This window comes from Drosophila novamexicana, unplaced genomic scaffold, assembly GCF_003285875.2.
Source record: "Drosophila novamexicana strain 15010-1031.04,08,12 unplaced genomic scaffold, DnovRS2.1 tig00000121-arrow-pilon, whole genome shotgun sequence".
Lineage (NCBI taxonomy): Eukaryota > Metazoa > Arthropoda > Insecta > Diptera > Drosophilidae > Drosophila > Drosophila novamexicana.
In genome coordinates this window covers 709,797-728,535 of record NW_020824773.1, presented here as the reverse complement: position 1 = coordinate 728,535, position 18,739 = coordinate 709,797, and the positions used below count along the sequence as shown (strand labels likewise).

The 18,739-nt window shown below is 41.1% G+C and overlaps 1 protein-coding gene across 1 annotated transcript in view; it reads left to right on the top strand.

The window, feature by feature from the left end:
- The window catches only part of LOC115757815 (tyrosine-protein kinase-like otk), a 29,043-nt gene extending 11,389 nt beyond the window's left edge, over positions 1–17,654 (top strand). The window contains exons 4-7 of the mRNA XM_030698237.1: positions 12,785–13,686; positions 14,585–16,011; positions 16,399–16,735; positions 16,830–17,654. Of these exons, the coding sequence (XP_030554097.1) occupies positions 12,785–13,686; positions 14,585–16,011; positions 16,399–16,735; positions 16,830–16,922 (2,759 nt within the window). The 3' untranslated portion in view covers positions 16,923–17,654. The remainder of the gene's footprint in view (positions 1–12,784; positions 13,687–14,584; positions 16,012–16,398; positions 16,736–16,829) is intronic.
- Positions 17,655–18,739: the final 1,085 nt, after the last annotated feature.

Genomic DNA, 18,739 nt, shown 5'->3' with positions numbered 1-18,739 from the left:
GATTAGATAAAAATAATTGTAAGAATTTTTCTTTAAATATGACTGCTAAAGCCGCAATTTGGTCACAAAGTCCTCCAGGTGTATAAAAGTTTGCTGCATGCTCATCATGTTTCCCTCGCACGACGAGGATTGGATAGCAAGTATGGATGCTTAAAAAAATAACTAACGATACAATTATAATTGGCTTATCGCTACCTTGAGAGCTTTCCACGCTGCCGGCATTGACCCAAATATGGAGTTAGGACGCCAATCTCCGCCTACTGCACTTTTATATCGCCACCAAGTCCGTCTTCGAGAAGACAGCAAAGTAATCTCCGAATCACCGTGACTGCAATGTGCGATAAGAGTTTCCACTGCTGTCCATATTGAGCTTGGCTCGTAATGGAACAGAGATTTCACTTTTGCTTTAAAGAATATACAAATTCCAAAACTGATAGGTTTCTCGGCACGTGGTCAATTTGGAGCTAAGCCTTATAAAAAAAAACCCAATCTATGTATAATATCACACTTTAACTTAAATATTTATGTCAGCTAAGGGATTTTTCTTTTTTATGTACACATGCAAACACTGCAAAATCATGAGTGGGATCCATGCTCTCCAAACCAGACTATTTGAATAAATATTCGAACTGTCGAACAGTTGCCAGATGCTATGAAACTTGACATTTGAGATCAATTGATGACTGATATAATAAAAATCAAAGCGTGTATTTATCGATACATCGATACACACTTTTCGGAAATGCCAATTATGGGAATCCAATTTTGAGATCAGCTTCAGTTACGCGTCGATCGCGAATCGGCAAGCCCATTAGTTTTGCAATTGCATATACATATTTGTTGAAGCTGAGTGATAGTGTGGTATTAAAAAATGAAGCACCTACCCCATTACGAGCCCAGCTCAAATATGTTGCAAGCTTTTGAGGAAAACTTTACTGACGAATTTCTGGCAAAAACCAGCAGCTTATTATCCTCGTATCTGCTTTCACGTCAGTTGGATTACGACAATATCAGCACAGTGCTCAGCACTTTGCTTAGCATTGAAGATATAAACACACTAAAGATTTTTCTCCAGCTTACACAGTTTAATGTTATAGTTAAAACTTCTAATAATGATGAAGAGCTTTACTTGGAATTGACAAATACGAAAACTAATTTTGGAGATGTAGTGACCCCTGACCTTGACCAAGTGGTGCTCGTACCCAAAGATAGTTATTTAAATTTAAAACTATTGGATCAGCGGACCCTAGCTCTGTTGATCGGCGACGAACAAAAATCTTTTATATCACAATCATTGGACCACCATCGTCGCCATGTTTTCGTAATCAAGAAAGTAACTCGCAAATGTGTGTACCTTAAAAAGCGTGAACAGCGTGAAAAAGTTAATTGGAGAAAAGAATTCGCAGAAGAATTTTTTACCAAATCATACAAAGCGATCTTTCGTCCTCTTCGAATTCCATTTCGCTTAATGTGCCTAGCCCTGAAACTGCTCGAGAATGGCCATAGCACGCGTCGATATATTTTCCCTGTTCCCAATACCGAAAACGTCGATCATAAAGAGACAGTGGCCGAGAAACTGCCGATATGTTCTTTATTTAACGATTCGATTGCAACAAATGCCGAACAATTGCAAGCCGTCCAGCAGATCGTCGCTGGTCCCAACCCACAGGCGCCCTACATTGTGTTCGGACCCCCAGGTGAGTGTCGGAACGCAGATTGATTCGCTCGGCAGAGTAACTGAGTCAACATTTGCAGGAACTGGCAAAACCACAACAATTGTTGAGGCCATTCTTCAAGTATGCCTTCAGGAGAACACTCGTATTCTTATTACAGCGGGCTCGAATTCAGCCTGTGACACAATTGCGTTGAAGATATGTGAAGTTATTGCTAGCAGTGAAAGATTGCAGGAGCTAGTTCGCTATTCAAAAAAGGAGAGAGAGGAGGAGAAGCCACCGAAGTGGAGACTTATTCGTTTCTATTCGCTTTTATACGACAAGAAGAAAATAGATCCGAACCTAATGAAATATTTTAAATGTATCGCTGCAACAAAGGATGACTTTGCGTCGTTGGATTATTATAAAATCATTGTGGCTACATTGTGCGGCGTTGCCCGCATGAGATATAACGCTATTTTCTGTCCATTTACACACATTTTCATTGACGAGGCGGCCGCATCATCCGAGGCGGAAGCGCTAATGGGCATTGCGGGCGTTAAGGAAAAAGATTGCCATGTTATACTCTCCGGGGATCACAAGCAGTTGGGCGTGGTCATAAAGAACGATCGAGCGGAATCGCTAGGATTGGGACAATCGCTTATGGAGCGTCTGCTACTTAAACGAAGTGGACACCAGTGGAAACTATGACCGAACTCTGCAGTCACGGTTGCGACAGAACTATAGATCCCATCCGGAGATCGTGGGGATCTTTAATAAGCTCTATTACAATTGTGAGCTAATTCCAATGGCTCCACTCTCACAAGTTAATCAAGCCGCCAAGTGGAGCGTGCTGCCAAATGGGAAGTTCCCTATCTTATTCCAGGTCACGCATGGGATAACTGAGCGCGAGGCCCACTCTAACAGCAGCTTAAACCAGTTGGAGGCGCAGGTGCTCTGCTGGTATGTGAAGAGCCTGATCGAAGACGGACTTGGTGGCGATATAAAAGTGCAGCAGGAGGAGATTGGCGTCGTAACTCCATATTTGGGACAGTGCCGGCTTTTAAAACGTATGCTCCGCCAAAGAGGACACCGTAAAGTGGAGGTGGGCAGCGTGGAAAGCTACCAAGGTCGCGAGAAGCTCATTATTATTGTATCGTTAGTTAGTTCTTTTAAGCATCCATACTTTCTATCCAATCCGCGTCGTGTGAACGTTTTTCTCTCCCGTGCCAAGTCTCTGATGATACTAATAGGAAATCCAATCAGCCTGGCCAAAAATAAAGATTTTAAATTTATCATTGGCCAATGCGAGTTACAAGGAAACTTTTTGAGAAAGGCGAAAACAGTAAAGAGTAAGAGCCAGAAGACAGTGAAGAGCCAATCGAATGAGGATTGCAAATCTAACCTGCCAACAGTCCAGTTACCAGAAGACGAGATCGATCATCGGCAAGATACGCAAGATGAAGCTGGCGAAGTTGTTTTTATAAATCTTCAGAATCAGTTGAATGATCTAGATATTTGTGCAGCATCAACAGGTGAAAAGCCCCTGGCACAAATTTAGTTAATCATTTTATTTTAAGCTAATTTGAAATAATTTGTCGAAAGGGACAATAAAATCGATATTGTGACGATAAGAAGTCATTTTTGGTGTTTGCTAAATAGAATTTTCACTGAACGTAGCTCCACAACTCTCTTATTTCCTAGTCAAGCTAAGTATTATTTATATATAGTATAATGTTTGTCATGATTGACTAACTAACTGATTGGCTGAAAATTTTACTGTAGTAACTAGATTTGATGGACGTTTTGTGAAATTCCATCCGATCGGCCTCAATCTCGAGTTTCATAGATTTCGCAATAATAAATGCATCTCAAAGGTTGAGTGAACGAAATTTTTCTTTTCTGCTTCAAGCTTCACACCATGGGGCTAAAATGGGCGGAAAACGTTGATGCTTTAAAACTTGAACCGTGTTGGGAAGCGAAATACCTGCTAGCATAGATATAGGTCACAATGCAGCCATACCAGAACAGAGCTTTAATTTAAATACAACAGAAGCATACAAATAGGTCAAAATAACCTGCTAAAGTGAACTAACTGCGTACAATGAGGGGCCTACAACTACTGTTGGCCACTTTGGACAACATTTCTATGGTTTCCTTCTTCAACTCTCATCGAAAGGCATAAAAGTTGACTCGATTTATGATAGCTCTAAAATATTTTCACTTCAGCTCAATGGAGTTAATTGTTTTCCCGCGAAATAATCAATTTTCGATTATCAATTAATTCAATTTTCATAGGAAAGAAAAAAAATATATATTAAGAAAAAACGGTCGTAAAATGCAGGCAGTGCAGTGGGTCTTATCTTATCAGAAGCTACTGGATCCCACATGCATTCGACAAAATAAGCCGCAGTCAGCACACATACAAAGCTTTGGGGCTTGGCAACACCTATGCAAAGACCAAGAAAGTGTGCTTTGGTCAGAAGTAGCTGACTAGGGAATACCCTGAACTCGATTCCTCCAACACCTGATGCACTTTAAACTTTTATTTTTTAATGGGTAAAGAGTAGCATATTTAGAAAGACAAAAACAACTATAAAAAAAAAGGTTCGCAACCACCTTTAACCGAGCGAACCGATACTAAACTAAGAGAAATACCAAAAAAACAGTATTTCAAATACTGCGCGATCATTAGACGGAGCTGCGTACATGACAACATGGCTAACTGCTGGCCAACCCAAGAAAATATATATTTTATATTACATACATTTGCACAAAAGCATTGTACCCATTTTCACTAAGTTCAGGGTATAAAAAGAAAAACAAACGGCTTTGGGCGTCTGCGATAACGGTGAATTGCTGCCACACCCCGCTTACCAGATGCCGGACAGACGACAGTCAATTTCTATATCTGTATCTTCGCCGCCTGCCTTTCGACGTTTAGTTTCATATTGTTTACCCGAAGGGAGTTTGCTTCACCTATTTTTCATTTTTTATGGTTGCCGGGCCGAGTCCACATTGTTTACATCGCTGTGGTTCGTGCTCGCCCATCTTCCAGTTTCCAGTTCCGCTGACATGGTTCAAGAAACTGTTTCTGTTTCGAAGCAGTTGGAACGATTGCTTCTATGTTTACCTCTCCACCCGCTCATGCAACGTTTGACTGATGGCTGGTTGCCTTCCTCTGCAGCTTCTCCTCACTCTGTGCATCCAGCGCGTTGGATGTAGGTGTTAACAGATGTGCCTATCGGTGCCTACATCAATCTAGTGAGACCTTTTTAATTACTGACTAGATAATTCTAATACAATTTTTAAGTTTTAAGGCTAAGAAAATTTCGAGCTCCCACTTTTAAATAATTGGTTACAATAATACATAAGTACATATATGTTCATCCTCCATATGTATTTACTGGTATAAGTAATCTGCCATTTTATACGATTGCAACTCATTTTAAAATACCCTAATGGAAACCCCCTTTTAAATAGAAAATGCCTGTCAAAAGTTGTAAGAAGTTTATATTTCGCTTAAAATGTGCACCATGAGACTAAAATAGGCGAAAATATTGATTTTGATCCATCGATATGTATGTATGTATATATCTACGTAATTAAAATAACTTATTTATTCTAGCTGCGGTAAACACAATACAAACGCTCGAAAAATAATGAAAATTTATCATAGCGACACAGTTTTTAATTTTAATCTGTGTATATTTAAAATTAAGTTACAATATATTTATGTATATTTATGATCACTTTTAATGTACGTCAAAAGTCTTTAACTGTGACGTCATGCTCAAAAGCTAAAAGTGCAATCTATTTAATTTTCTTTCCATTGTGCTTTAATATTATCATGAAACACGCATACGTGTACACGGGCATACGAATGTGCATGTATTGTTATTTTTTTGTTTGTATTGTAAAGTATTTTACTCTATCTTGATAGTGCACCGAAACTTAGATACTCTTACTTTAGTTAATTTAATAGTATACTGTGGATATTGTTATTGGTCTTTGTGATTTATAATAATATATTGACCTGAGGATCAGAGAAAATTATTTTTTTAATGAATTATAAGTATAAATATAGCATTATACACATTTATGTATTATATTCTCATACGCACACATATACACATACGAATAAAACAAGTCAAATCCGTTTAAATCCACACGGGTTTTGTCAATTTCCAAAAGTTAAGCACATTCGTCATTTATAGACCTATCTACCCTTTTATTAGCCTTAAATGGCTTACTCTTAAAGATAATTTGATTGATTAGGAACTGCAGTCTCACATTATTTATTATTCTTAGAAAAGGTCTGAATGGGCCTCCATGCACAAACACCATTTTAAATCGAATACATCGCTGAATCATTTGGTTGGTAAAATCTTTAGCTGACTGCGAACAAATTATTTTGAATACCACCCAGAAGTGCAGACAAACGAGAGTGGACATTGAAATCAAATAATTTATGAAAATTATAATATAAATATTCATTTGTCTACTTCTTAACTGATCTGGAGTGTATGTACATAAATATGTACTTTGGCAACGAAACATATATATTGCGTAAATATAAATACTAAAGTTTATTATATATTTCTTTTAAATTTAGTACATACATTTAGCACATAAATTTAGTACAAATTCAGTTAGATGGCGCGATGTCTTTAATACAATTCATATAACTTCAAGCCACATCTATATATATTTATATACATTATACATATGTATATTGCTTTGCAACAAAGCATACGACACTCAAACTCTCTTACTCTCTGAGCAAGTGAGCGAGTCAGCGATTAGCGGACGCGAGCAAAAGCGACCTTTCTGTTTTAGCTGTCCCATCTGCAAGTTGTATGGTTAGTGCTTAACAAATACTCTTTAGTTACGTAGATACATATAGAGCCATTATAACTTCCAGGTAATACACATAAAATTAAAAAAAAAAATGCATCAACTTGAAATATTTTACACAATTCACAGACCCAATGGATCTTTTTATGTACGTTCATCTGATTGAAATATTGTATGCATACGATCCAACGAAAACTCTTTGTAGGGTATAACGCGCTTCGCTCAAATATCGTTCGCTGCGCGGCGAGAGCGCATTTTGTCTCTCGTCAATCTCAACTGACGCATACATGTATAGATTTGTATGCATGGGCGTGTTCAAAAGTATGAGTAAAATTTTTGCTTAAGTTGAATTTTGTGATTCCCGTTCAATTACAATTGCGATCGCAAGCTGAGTGGAATAGAGTGTCTGTGCTTAGTCGCGCTGCCTGTTATTAATAATTCTAATTGAATCTGTTTTGTGAACAATTAAATTGAGTTTATCGTCAAGAAAATGAAGAGGCTAAGTTATTACGAACCCAACGAAAGGATGTTGCGCGCCTTGGAGCTTGAATTTTCTGACGAAATTCTTGGAAAAAACGATGCTACATTTGCGTCTTACTTGCTGTCGCGCCAATTAAGCACTGAAAATGCCTGTTCCGTGCTCAAAACGCTGATCACCATTGAGGATATATCCAGAATGTTGATATTCGCAGAGCTCATGCAGTTCGATGTGTCGATCAAACCGACTAAAAATGGCAACTGTAGCATTCCGTTGCCTAAAAAGAATAGTCAGTCGATACTGATACCCTATGTAGACGAAGTTTTGCTGCTAAAAAGCGGTACTCTGCAAGCCTCGCTAAAGCGAAGGGAACGAATTATGGAACTATCGAGAGGCGGGTTGGCTTATATAGTTTCCAAAGCGACAAAAGAATGCGTTGTATTTCGGAGTCGCTACGGCAACATTTCACCAGAAAACTTTAAAGACCAAAAGTTCGATGTGATCTTTCGTTCTCCGCGAATCCCGTTTCGTCTAATGTATCGAGCACTAAATCTGTTGTCGACATCTCCAGAGACGCTTTGCTATCTGTTTCCACTTTCGAATATCCCGAAATGTCCAAGTCAGCTGAAAAGCTTCCCCTTGCTCAACAATAATATTGCATCAAATCCTGAACAGTTGCAAGCAGTACAGCAGATTGTCGCAGGGCCCAATCCGCAGGCACCCTACATTCTGTTCGGGCCCCCAGGTGAGTGAATAAGTACAGGCTCACGAGGTGAAAAGATTAATCAATCAGAGATCAATTTCAGGCACCGGCAAGACCACAACGATTGTGGAAGCCATCCTTCAATTGTACCTTCAGAAGAGAAGTCGTATCCTTGTAACAATAGCCTCGAATTCGGCATGCGACACGATTGCCTTGAAGTTAATCGAGTATATTGAAAAAGATAAACGATTCCAGGAACTTGCCCACCATAAGTATGTGCTGCTGCGCTTGGTTTCATACACAAGATTTAGGAAGAGCGCTAAATCCATGAATCGGTTGGTGTTGAGGTACTCCAACTACGAGCTGTTTAAGGTAAACAAAAAAAAGACCAGCAAATTCATAAAGCAAATCGAATTAGAAGATTGTGGAATCATTGTGGCCACGCTGTGCACAGCCAGCATGCGAGCTGGCCAGAGTCCCCATACATTTACACACATTTTCATTGACGAGGCCGGTTCAGCATCAGAGCCGGAGACAGCTATGGCCATTGCGGGCATTAAAAGCCGCGAATGCCACATTATACTCTCCGGGGATCACAAGCAGTTGGGTCCGCATGTAAAGAGCGATCGCGCTCTGGCTCTAGGATTGGATCATTCGCTTTTTGAGCGTCTAATGAAACACAACATTTATAAAGTGGATGACAGTGGTGCATATGACTGCACATTGCAGTCACGATTGCGACGCAACTTCCGAGCCCATCCCGAGATTGTTGGTATCTACAACAAGCTATATTACAAAAATGAGCTATTGGCAATGGCCCCACTATCACAGGTTAACCAAGCCGCCAAGTGGAACTTGCTGCCAAATGGAAAGTTTCCCATTTTATTCCAAGCTACACAGGGCGCCATGCAGAGCGAAACTAATTCTACCAGTAGCTTCAATAAACTGGAGGCAATGGTGGTCTGCTGGTATGTGATGAGCTTGCTCAAGGAGGGACTTGGTGACGTAAGGATCGATCAAGGGGACATTGGCGTCGTGACTCCATATTTGGCCCAACGCAATCTTGTGAAGCGTATGCTTTGTTTAAGAGGGCATCCGAATGTTGAAGTTGGCACTGTGGAGAGCTATCAGGGACGTGAAAAACCGATTGTTATTGCATCGCTGGTGAGCTCCTTTAAGAGCACACGCTTCCTGTCTGATCCACGTCGGATCAACGTGCTCCTCTCCCGTGCTAAGGTGTTGCTGATACTGATCGGTAATCCGATCAGTCTGGAAAAAAATGACGACTTCAAGTTCATCATCGGTCAGTGCAAAGCAAACCACAACTTTTTGGAAAATGTGGAGAAATTTAAGGATGACAGCCTTGAGGGGCTTATAAGCAAGATGAATCTGAAGGATGATGAAAGTGAAGACAGTTGCAACTCATCTGAAGAAGATGATTAGCGTGTTGTTTGTGTCATGTAGACTTTTTGATATATGTACATACAATGAATTATTTTCCCTTTCATAAACAAATTCAAACAAATAAATGTCTAAATGAAAATTAATTTTCTTTATATATCACAACCCATCTAATGCAGTATAAGTAGAATATTTGGCAAGTTTGGCAAGCTTTTTGGCAAAACTATTATTTAACTATCGGACATTCATCCATTACAACAGAAAGGTTAAACGTGTCTTCCAGAACGTCTTGCAAATCATGCACTGTAAAAAAAAGGGGTAGAATCGCACCTCCGGAGTTAGCTACAGCTGGTTGCTTTTAAGCAAAAATCTAGGTAATTGGCGAATAACACGCCAGCTCCTTCAGCAAAGTTTCAACCAATTAGTTTACTTGGGAGTCGTTGTAACCGTTGATTTTATATTAACAACCTCGCCGCCTCGGTTGTCTGCCAGTTCCCCCATTCAACGTTGCATGCAACGTGTGACTGATGGTCGCCTTCACCAGCAGTAGCAGCCCCTCCTACTGCGCATCGGCTGTAGGTGTTAACAGATGCACCCATCGGGTTGTTGCTGGTGTTTGCTGCTGACGGAACATGCATTAGCCCAATGAGACGAATCTTACTAAGCGACTTGGTGTCCATTACTCTTGTTTGATTTACAGTTGGAAGCTCCTCATATTTCCCATAGCCTGGCTCCAGGCTTTCTTTTAAAGTTCGCCTTAGCCGGAAACATGAATTTTCTGACAATTGTTAAGCTCAAACATAATTCTAAATTGTAGGCTTAGAGCTGAAGGCCTGGACGCTAGCGTGTTTTTGGTGGTAATTAACCATACTATTATTTAAATAATAAATGTATTATAGTTAATCTTAATAATAATAATAATAATATAACCATTGGATTGTAGATATATTATTAAATGAAAATTACTTCTGTCATGTTTTGTGTATTTGCTTATTTGCGTTTTGACTTCTATCTCTTACTTATGACTCCGTCATAAATTTTATAAAGTATACAATTTTATCCATACAAATATTTTGTATGCCCAAGAACAAAATGAACCTGCCCGCTACCTCCGATGCCGCCCTGCCAAATGGTTGATATATGTTTTATGGATATTATGCTTTGCCTATCTGAATGTTTGCCAGTTCCAGCGAGCCCAGCTCCAGGTTTCGGCCGGGGTCTGGAACTGGGGTTTGGGCCTATTTCCGTGTTGCCTGCGGTTTGGAGGGCGCGTTAGAAAATTTACATATGCACATAAATCTTGTTTAGGCTTTGATTTTGTTTGTCTCAGCAGAGCGGCAGGCAGCGCGAGAAATACTTCTAAATATTTGTAGATACTTATTTGGTGGCACAGAAAAAACAAACAAGAACAACAACTTGCAGCGACAGCAACAACTCAATAAACATTGCTGTGACGTCTCGGCTTCCACAGCTCCGTCGAGGAAGTGTCAAAAGTTTGTTTGTTGCTTTGTCTGTCTGTGTGTGTGTGTGTGTAGTGGCACGTCGGCTGGCGACAATATACTGACAGATACTTTGGCTTGGCCACGTTGCCCAGCGGCAATAACTTTACGTGTATGTTACGGCCAAAATTGGCAGCAGAGTGAACTAATTGGCACTTAGACAGCGCAGCGTTTGGGGCACACATGCAAAAAGTATCTAATGGAAAACCAAACAAGAGCCCATGAAAATGAAGTGCACAGCTGTGCTTTTACATTTGAAGACTACTTATTATAGTCCGTATCCGATAGGAGAAAATGAGAATTAGATCGCCGGAAATACTGGCATGGCTCAATTGTTCAGAGCATATGCGCCAAATCATTTGCGTTATAATTTCAGTTTTTATGAAATTTGATTATTTGTATCTATAATTTGCTTAGATACGGGCAACAGATACAAAAGTATCTCATAGATACTTTGGCTTATTCTAAGAGTGCTAGGCGAGCACTACTCTTATTCACAGAGAGAGGTACATAAAAAAAGAAATACTTTATATATTAAAAAGTTTCTGTAAGATACAATATATATTTATACAACCTTTAACATTCGTTTTTTAACTAGTTCTTTATGCTCATGCAAATATATAATTCTATTTACTCAATAATATCTTGTAGAGACTTTGCTGTGCGAAGAACTCAATAGGTTGGAAATCTGATATTAGAGTTCTATATTTAATTAACTATTCGAAGCCTGCTAAATGCAACTGGATCTTTTCGCAATGTGCACATATTTACTGTAGATATTACACCTAGCATGGGGCTAGATTATTAAATACGTGCCTTAAGCCAAATGCCACGCCCAGTAGCGCGCCCTAAAATATTATTTCAACCTGGAGCCGTGCATGGCACATTCTTCTTTTTATGCGATTGCCACAAAATTTTTTCTCATGCTGCAATTGTTGCCAAGTACCGTTCGCTTTTCGTTCACATTTAGTACCCCACCAAGCCGTTTGGCCGTCTGGGCCATGCGAAAAAAAGTTTCCTCTTTGTATACCCTGTACCTATGGAATATGTGTAAAAATGGGTATAACGATATTGCGCAAAAATATGTGTAGCAGGTAGTAGCTCACTTCATTTCCACGAAATCGGTAAGCATCGATCTTAAGTTGATAATATTTGAACATGACACGAAACTAAATACTGCTCTAGATATAAAATTTAACATATACATACTCGAGATACTTTACGAAGGCCTGCATAATTTTCCCACATTCAAAACATTTTTGGAAATACAGCCTGGGGCTTTGATATATCCAAACTTTTGGAACTCCCATTCAAGCCTACAAAATTTAAAGAACACATTTCGCCTAGTCGCTCGTTACAGGCCAGCGCTTGGTCGGCCATTCCCGTCTGGAGCACCTTCTGCTTGTAGACATATGCAGAGCTGCGAAGTATTTACATAAATCCAGAGTGGAGGGTACGACGAGTCCGACCCTAGCAACTGACTGACAGTTCAATTTATGCTTCCTCTGCGCCTCAAATGGGCTACCAGGCAGCGATAAAAGCAAAGATTGCCGCATCGTGTTTTGCCCGTGCCTGTTGAGGCTGACTATAAAATGCACTTAATGCAGCGGACAAGAAACAAAAAAGCGAATTTCACGCTAAACAGCAAACTAAGAAATGCATTAAAGCCGAATGTATCTTGCGGATATATATTAACCATATTTATGGAATGCGATTAAGTTGCGAGGTTCCGTTCATAACAAAGGCCTGAAAGAGGCGTTAATAATTGATTTTCTAATGAAAACATGAGCAATATGTATTTATTTGCATGCTAAACATAATTCAAGCAATGTTATTGTGTGTTATCTAAGCCTATTTCTATCTCTGTTACTTTTTAAATTTTTTTGTGAGTTTTAAGAGAATACACAAATAAAGATTTAGATCTTAACTGTCCACTGTAAAATATTTCGATGACGAGTGCAAAACTGCATGAAGCAAAAACTACAAAAATACACTGATATTATTATTTACATATCAAAGATATTAGGTGTAATTCAATATACATACAAGAAAAAATGTTTACTTCATTCTTATCAGTATCAATAATTAATATTAAATATGCCATAAGCTTAGGATCAGCCCACGCTCTTGAATGCATTAACTGTATAAATGAAATTTATTGATGTGCCACTTATTGATTACATTCCTTTTGCAGATCTGGACTCAGCCAGCGTGCAGCTGCTGGGCAGCAATCGTAACGAGCTGCTGCTCAAGTGCCATGTGGAGGGCGCCTCTGGCGATGAGCCGCTGCATATTGAATGGTATCGGGACAGCGCGAAGCTGAGCACCTGGCAGAACGTGGAGCTGCAGCAGCATCGACTGCTCGTCCGTCAGCCGAGCGACGCCGATGATGGACTCTATCGCTGCATTGCCTCCAATGCAGCGGCACGCGTGATGAGCAAACAGGGCTATGTCTATCGGCATCAGTCGAGTGCGCTTGGTGTGGCCAAGTGCTTGCCCAGGCTAAAGAAGAACCAGAAGTTGCCCGAGTCGTGGGGCAAGCAAATCTTCTTGTGTCGCGGCAAGCGTGGCGGCTCTGGCGGCATGGATCAGGCAATGTCACTGCCCCCGTCGCCCGAAGGTCTACGCATTGTTCAGGGACCCAATGCGAAACTGATTATCAAGGAGGGCGACTCGGCAGCCCTGAGCTGCCTCTATGAACTGCCCGCCGAGCTGCAGAATCAACGCGTCCAGTTGCGCTGGCGCAAGGATGGCAAAATCTTGCGACACGTGGAGCTAGGCGAGACTCTAATACCTGGCCTGGCGCTCGACTATGGGAAAGATACATTGCTGCGCGAGGATGGACGACTGGTACTGCACAAGCAGAACGGCACGATGAGCTTCAACAGCATAATTGCCAGCGATGCGGGCCAGTACATGTGCCAAATACAGCTGGAGGGGCATGCGGCAGTCAACTCCTCGCCTGGCACACTGGAGGTCATTGAACAGCTCAAGTTTATGCCGCAGCCAACCTCTAAGAATCTTGAGCTGGGCTCACTTGGCAAGCTGCACTGCAAGGCGCAGGGCACTCCCACGCCGCAGGTGCAATGGTTGAGGGTGAGTAGTCGATGGTTCGACATGCAAATGGTCGGCAAATAAGTGGAAAGGTTAATGTATTCAACGTACGAAGTAAAACAAATACCTTTCCACCTTTTGCTGCTATAACTTTTTGAGAATTATAAGTGTCCGGAGTCCATCATGCAAATAAGTAGCTGGCAATAGCTCTCGGGTGATCAATTTTGTAAAAGTTGTTTACTATATCTAGCAATTGTTATGCGGCTTTGCCCGGCTATTACATTTCATCTGGTTGCCGTCAAGCTCACTTTCAAAGATAATAGACAAAGCTAAGAACAATAAATAAATTTGAATATAATCTCTAGTTTATCGAATTTTGCATAATAACTGATGATTTGTATAAAATGTTCCCCAATATTCATAAATATAAAAGTATTTTTTGCGTTTATTTGCGCTCGAGTGCAACAATACTTCTTCGCATGGCTTGTCACAAGTCACTTCCACTCCACTGAAATATTTCAGTTTCAATCTTTTCACTCGGCCCTCGGCTGGGATCACCTGACAAATTGAAAAACGCAACGCGACTCTGTGTAAACGTTTCTATCAACAAACATTTCATATGCAAAACTTCTATTGAGTCTAGCTGGCTAACCAGCTCGCAAGCCCTCTTCCCACTTCGCTCTTCGCGAATTGTTTGCAGCTGTTGTGCGAGGAGCAACCAATTTTGACAACTGTTTGTCCATTTGCCGGAAAAATTGTCCAGCGAAAAACAAAAAGTACCAAAGCTTTTTCATTTGCATCTCGTCTAAAACAAACGCACCCCTCGGTCAACAGACACACCTGCTCATGTCAAGGTTTTTGCATTTTAGATGAAAACGCGTCGAACTGGGTTTGGAAATTGGTTTGTAATAGTCCATGTACCTTTACTTTATCTGCACAGGATGCGACGAATGGCTCTCTGCCCGAACACGTGGATGACATCAATGGCACTTTAATATTCAGGAATGTTAGCGCCGAGCATCGCGGCAACTATACGTGCTTGGCCAGCAATAGTCAGGGCCAGATAAATGCCACTGTCTCTATAAATGTGGTGGTCGCGCCCAGGTTTAGTGTGGCGCCCGTGGGACCTATCGAAACGGCCGAGCAAGGCGTGGCTGTCATTCACTGCCAGGCCATTGGAGATCCCAAGCCGACCATACAATGGGACAAGGATTTACAGTATCTGAGCGAAAACAACACGGATCGCCAGCGTTTCAGTTTCCTGGAGAACGGCACACTTGCCATACGCAATGTGCAGGCGGAGGATGAGGGCAAATATGGCTGCACCATTGGCAACAGTGCAGGCCTCAAGCGGGAGGAGGTGCGTTTGCTGGTGCGCTCCAGTGGCGATGGCTTCATTACGGAAGAGTCTGCCGGCGATGGTTTCCTTGTGACGCGCGCTGTACTCATCACAATGACCGTTGCCCTGGCCTACATAGTGCTCGTGGTGGGTCTGATGCTGTGGTGCCGCTATCGGCGGCAGGCACGCAAGGCGCGCCTAAATGAGCTCAGCATCAAGGAAGCTGGCGGCGATCAGGCGGAGGCGGGCAAAAGCAATGAGCAGGAGCCCTGCCTGTCTAAGCAGCAACGCAACGGCCACAGCAAGTCCCGTGCAGCCAATGGGGATGCACAGAAATCCGATGATACCGCTTGCAGTCAGCAGTCCAAGGCTTCCAAGAAATCCGCCCACATTTATGAGCAACTGGCACTGCCACGCTCCGGTCTCACTGAACTAATTCAAATTGGACGCGGCGAATTTGGTGATGTGTTTGTGGGCAAACTGAAGGCGTCTCTGGTGGCAGCCGCTTCGCCAAGCGACAAGGATGCGGACACGGAGAAACAGCATAGCAACAGCGAGAATGGCAGCGGCAGCGGGAGTGGCAGCACCACCTTGAGTACTCTGAATGAGAAGCGACGCTCCAAGACCTCCATGGATGACATTGAGGAAATCAAGGAGGAGGAACAACAGGAACAGGAGCCAGCTGAGTCTGCCGCCGATCAACTGGTGCTGGTCAAGGCACTCAATAAGGTCAAGGATGAACAGGCCTGCCAGGAATTCCGTCGACAGCTGGACTTGCTGCGTGCCATCTCGCACAAGGGTGTCGTTCGACTGTTTGGCCTGTGCCGCGAAAAGGATCCACATTACATGGTGCTGGAGTACACAGACTGGGGTGACCTCAAACAGTTTTTATTGGCCACCGCCGGAAAAGTTAACACTGCCACAGCCACATCCTCACCACCGCCACTAACCACCAGCCAGATGCTAGCTGTAGCTTACCAAATAGCCCGCGGCATGGATGCAATCTATCGCGCTCGCTTCACCCACAGGTAAGATCTACCAGAAGAAAATATCGTAGTTAAATTAGTTACGTTAGGATCTCTAGGCAAGAGTTTAAACAATTTACCTTCTCTAAAAACAGGCTTACTGTATATATTTTGTAATAAAAATTTAACTGCCAGATAAACTAGCTGCTAAATATTTTTTGAAAGTATTCAGTTGCAGTGCTGCCACCCTGCTAAAGAAAACAGCTTGTGTAGGCCGTTAAATAGGTGTACTAACGTTGCCAGATTGTCGACAAATTGCAGTCCATTTTTCAACTGGAATTTAACTTCTTGTCGACTGATGGGAACTTAAGGTCCAATAAATCAATCGTTAAAATAGTCATAATCGATTAATTAATCGCTTTTATTTTAAACTCGTGAACTCTCCAACAGAGATTTGGCCACTCGCAACTGCGTCATCTCCAGTGAATTTATTGTTAAAGTCGCCTACCCGGCCCTGTGCAAGGACAAGTACAGTCGCGAATATCACAAGCATCGCAACACGCTGCTACCGGTGCGCTGGCTGGCACCGGAGTGCATACAGGAGGATGAGTATACTACCAAAAGCGACATTTTTGCCTTTGGTGTGGTTGTGTGGGAGCTTTTCAATCAGGCCACAAAGCTGCCGCACGAGGATCTAACCAACGAGCAGGTGGTACAACGTGCACTGGCCAATACACTGGAATGGTCCGTGGCCGAGGGTACGCCAGACTGCCTCAAGGAGATATTGGTACGTATAAAGCAAGCGGGCGCATTTCTCCACTATTGACAGCTAATTAATTTGTTGTCCTATCTATTAATTGCTTCTTCTGCATGCCCCACAGCTCTCCTGCTGGTTGGCCAATCCCAAAGAACGTCCATCTTTCAGTCAGTTGGGCGCTGCGCTTAGCAAGGCCATGCAAAGTGCTGAGAAGTAGGCGCGCCGGCGTTGCCAGACCGATGACTGACTTAGTGTTGGTAAACGTTGAAGCCAGAAACAGTTTGCTAACTACGCCAAATATAATTTGTAGTATTCTCTTAGTACATACATGCATACATACATAAAAACCGGCTTAAGTTAAGTTTGATACATTTTCGAGGTTAAGTGATGCATTGAACTGAGTTATTTTCAAATGCTAGGCGCATGTTCAACATGCGTAGTCATAATCACAACTTAAGGTTAATGTATTTTAATTGTATAAAACATAAACATTGATATCTTCTCTAAAGTATTTACATACGTGGTGCTGCATAGAATATGCAGCTAAAATGTAAATAAAAACTGCCACAAACATTTGCATTTAAACCAGTTGAAGCATTTATAGCCGTAGTCTTGGCAATTTGAAGTATTCCAAGAAATATTTTAAAACTAACCCAATGAATATAGGATTATGCTAGTCTTAAGTTGATTTTATTACTTAACAATTGTAAGCAATACGCAAAATATATATAAAATATTTGTGAAAATTACAGAAAATACACAACAAATTAATCACAGCGTGTATTTTCAATTTGAAATTAACAATTAAGCCAAACTTCAATTTAGCGTGAAAACTTTTAAACATATATTATATAAATCATTTTTCTATACAAACATACATATTACATCAAATACATTAAACTAGGCATAAGCATGTAAGCCGTAAAAAATTTATAACTAGCATTTTAAGCTTTGATGCATGTTTACAAAACATTTAAATGAAATAATAAACACAAATAAATAAAAAGCAAAGCCCAAACTCGAAATCATTTTAAGTGCTTAGCCCAAAAAGCGACAAGGCTCAGAAAAAAAAAAAATGGATAAGACCAAAGCCCAAATGCAAATAGCACAAGAATTTCCCAGCCAATGGTAGTCGACTTGGAGATACTCTGCAAACATTTTACAATGTCTTTTCTGAAAGAAAGAAATTGTCAATATCTCGGAAAGTGTGCGCCAACTCTTATAAACAGCAAAAAGCGCTTGAAAAATCTCTAAAAAGTTGCGGTTTAGCGCATTTTGAAAAAGGCTTGATCTATGAATCAGATGATTCTTTAATGTTCAACATGTCACACAATGTGAATTTGGTAAGCACAAAACTTTAATTTTACTCATTTTTTGTTGCCCTTTTTTTTTTGTAGCCAATTTTGACTTTTTTATTTATTCTGAATTAATGTTACATAATCCTAATGTTGCTACTTTTATTCCTTAAATATTTAATTTGTTAGATTATTATTAATCGTGCATAGTAAACTTGACAGCCTGGATCCCGCATTTGATGCTCATAAAATTCCTGATGATCTAGATGTTTTTTTTAGATATATGTATGTAAATTGAAGCATCTGCTGATGCCGATAGCTGCCGATCAACCATATAAGCATATCTTTCGTATAGGGTCGAAAAGTCTTTTTTTAACTGTAACAAATCTTTGCATAACCTTCTTATGCGCATTAAAGAGTATGCAAAAAAAAACCTGCTCCCACCCCCAGAGCTACAACTGGGGCGTCGTGTCCTGAATTGGGGCTGCCGGCCCCTTGTTATGCTGTGTAACTACTTTTTATAGACATTTCATTTGGCGTGGCAAATTTGTTGACGGTCCTTCGAGCAGTGCCGCGATTTGGCAGCCCGTTCGTTCACACTTCACTTGATTTGAAAAATAAGCGTCTATTGAATGTCGGATTGAGAATTCGGTTTCGATTTCGGTTACAGCCCGCCTGGCAAAACAACATGGCAATAAACCGTAAAGTTGCCTAAGCTTATTGGGGCTTAAAGTTGGCC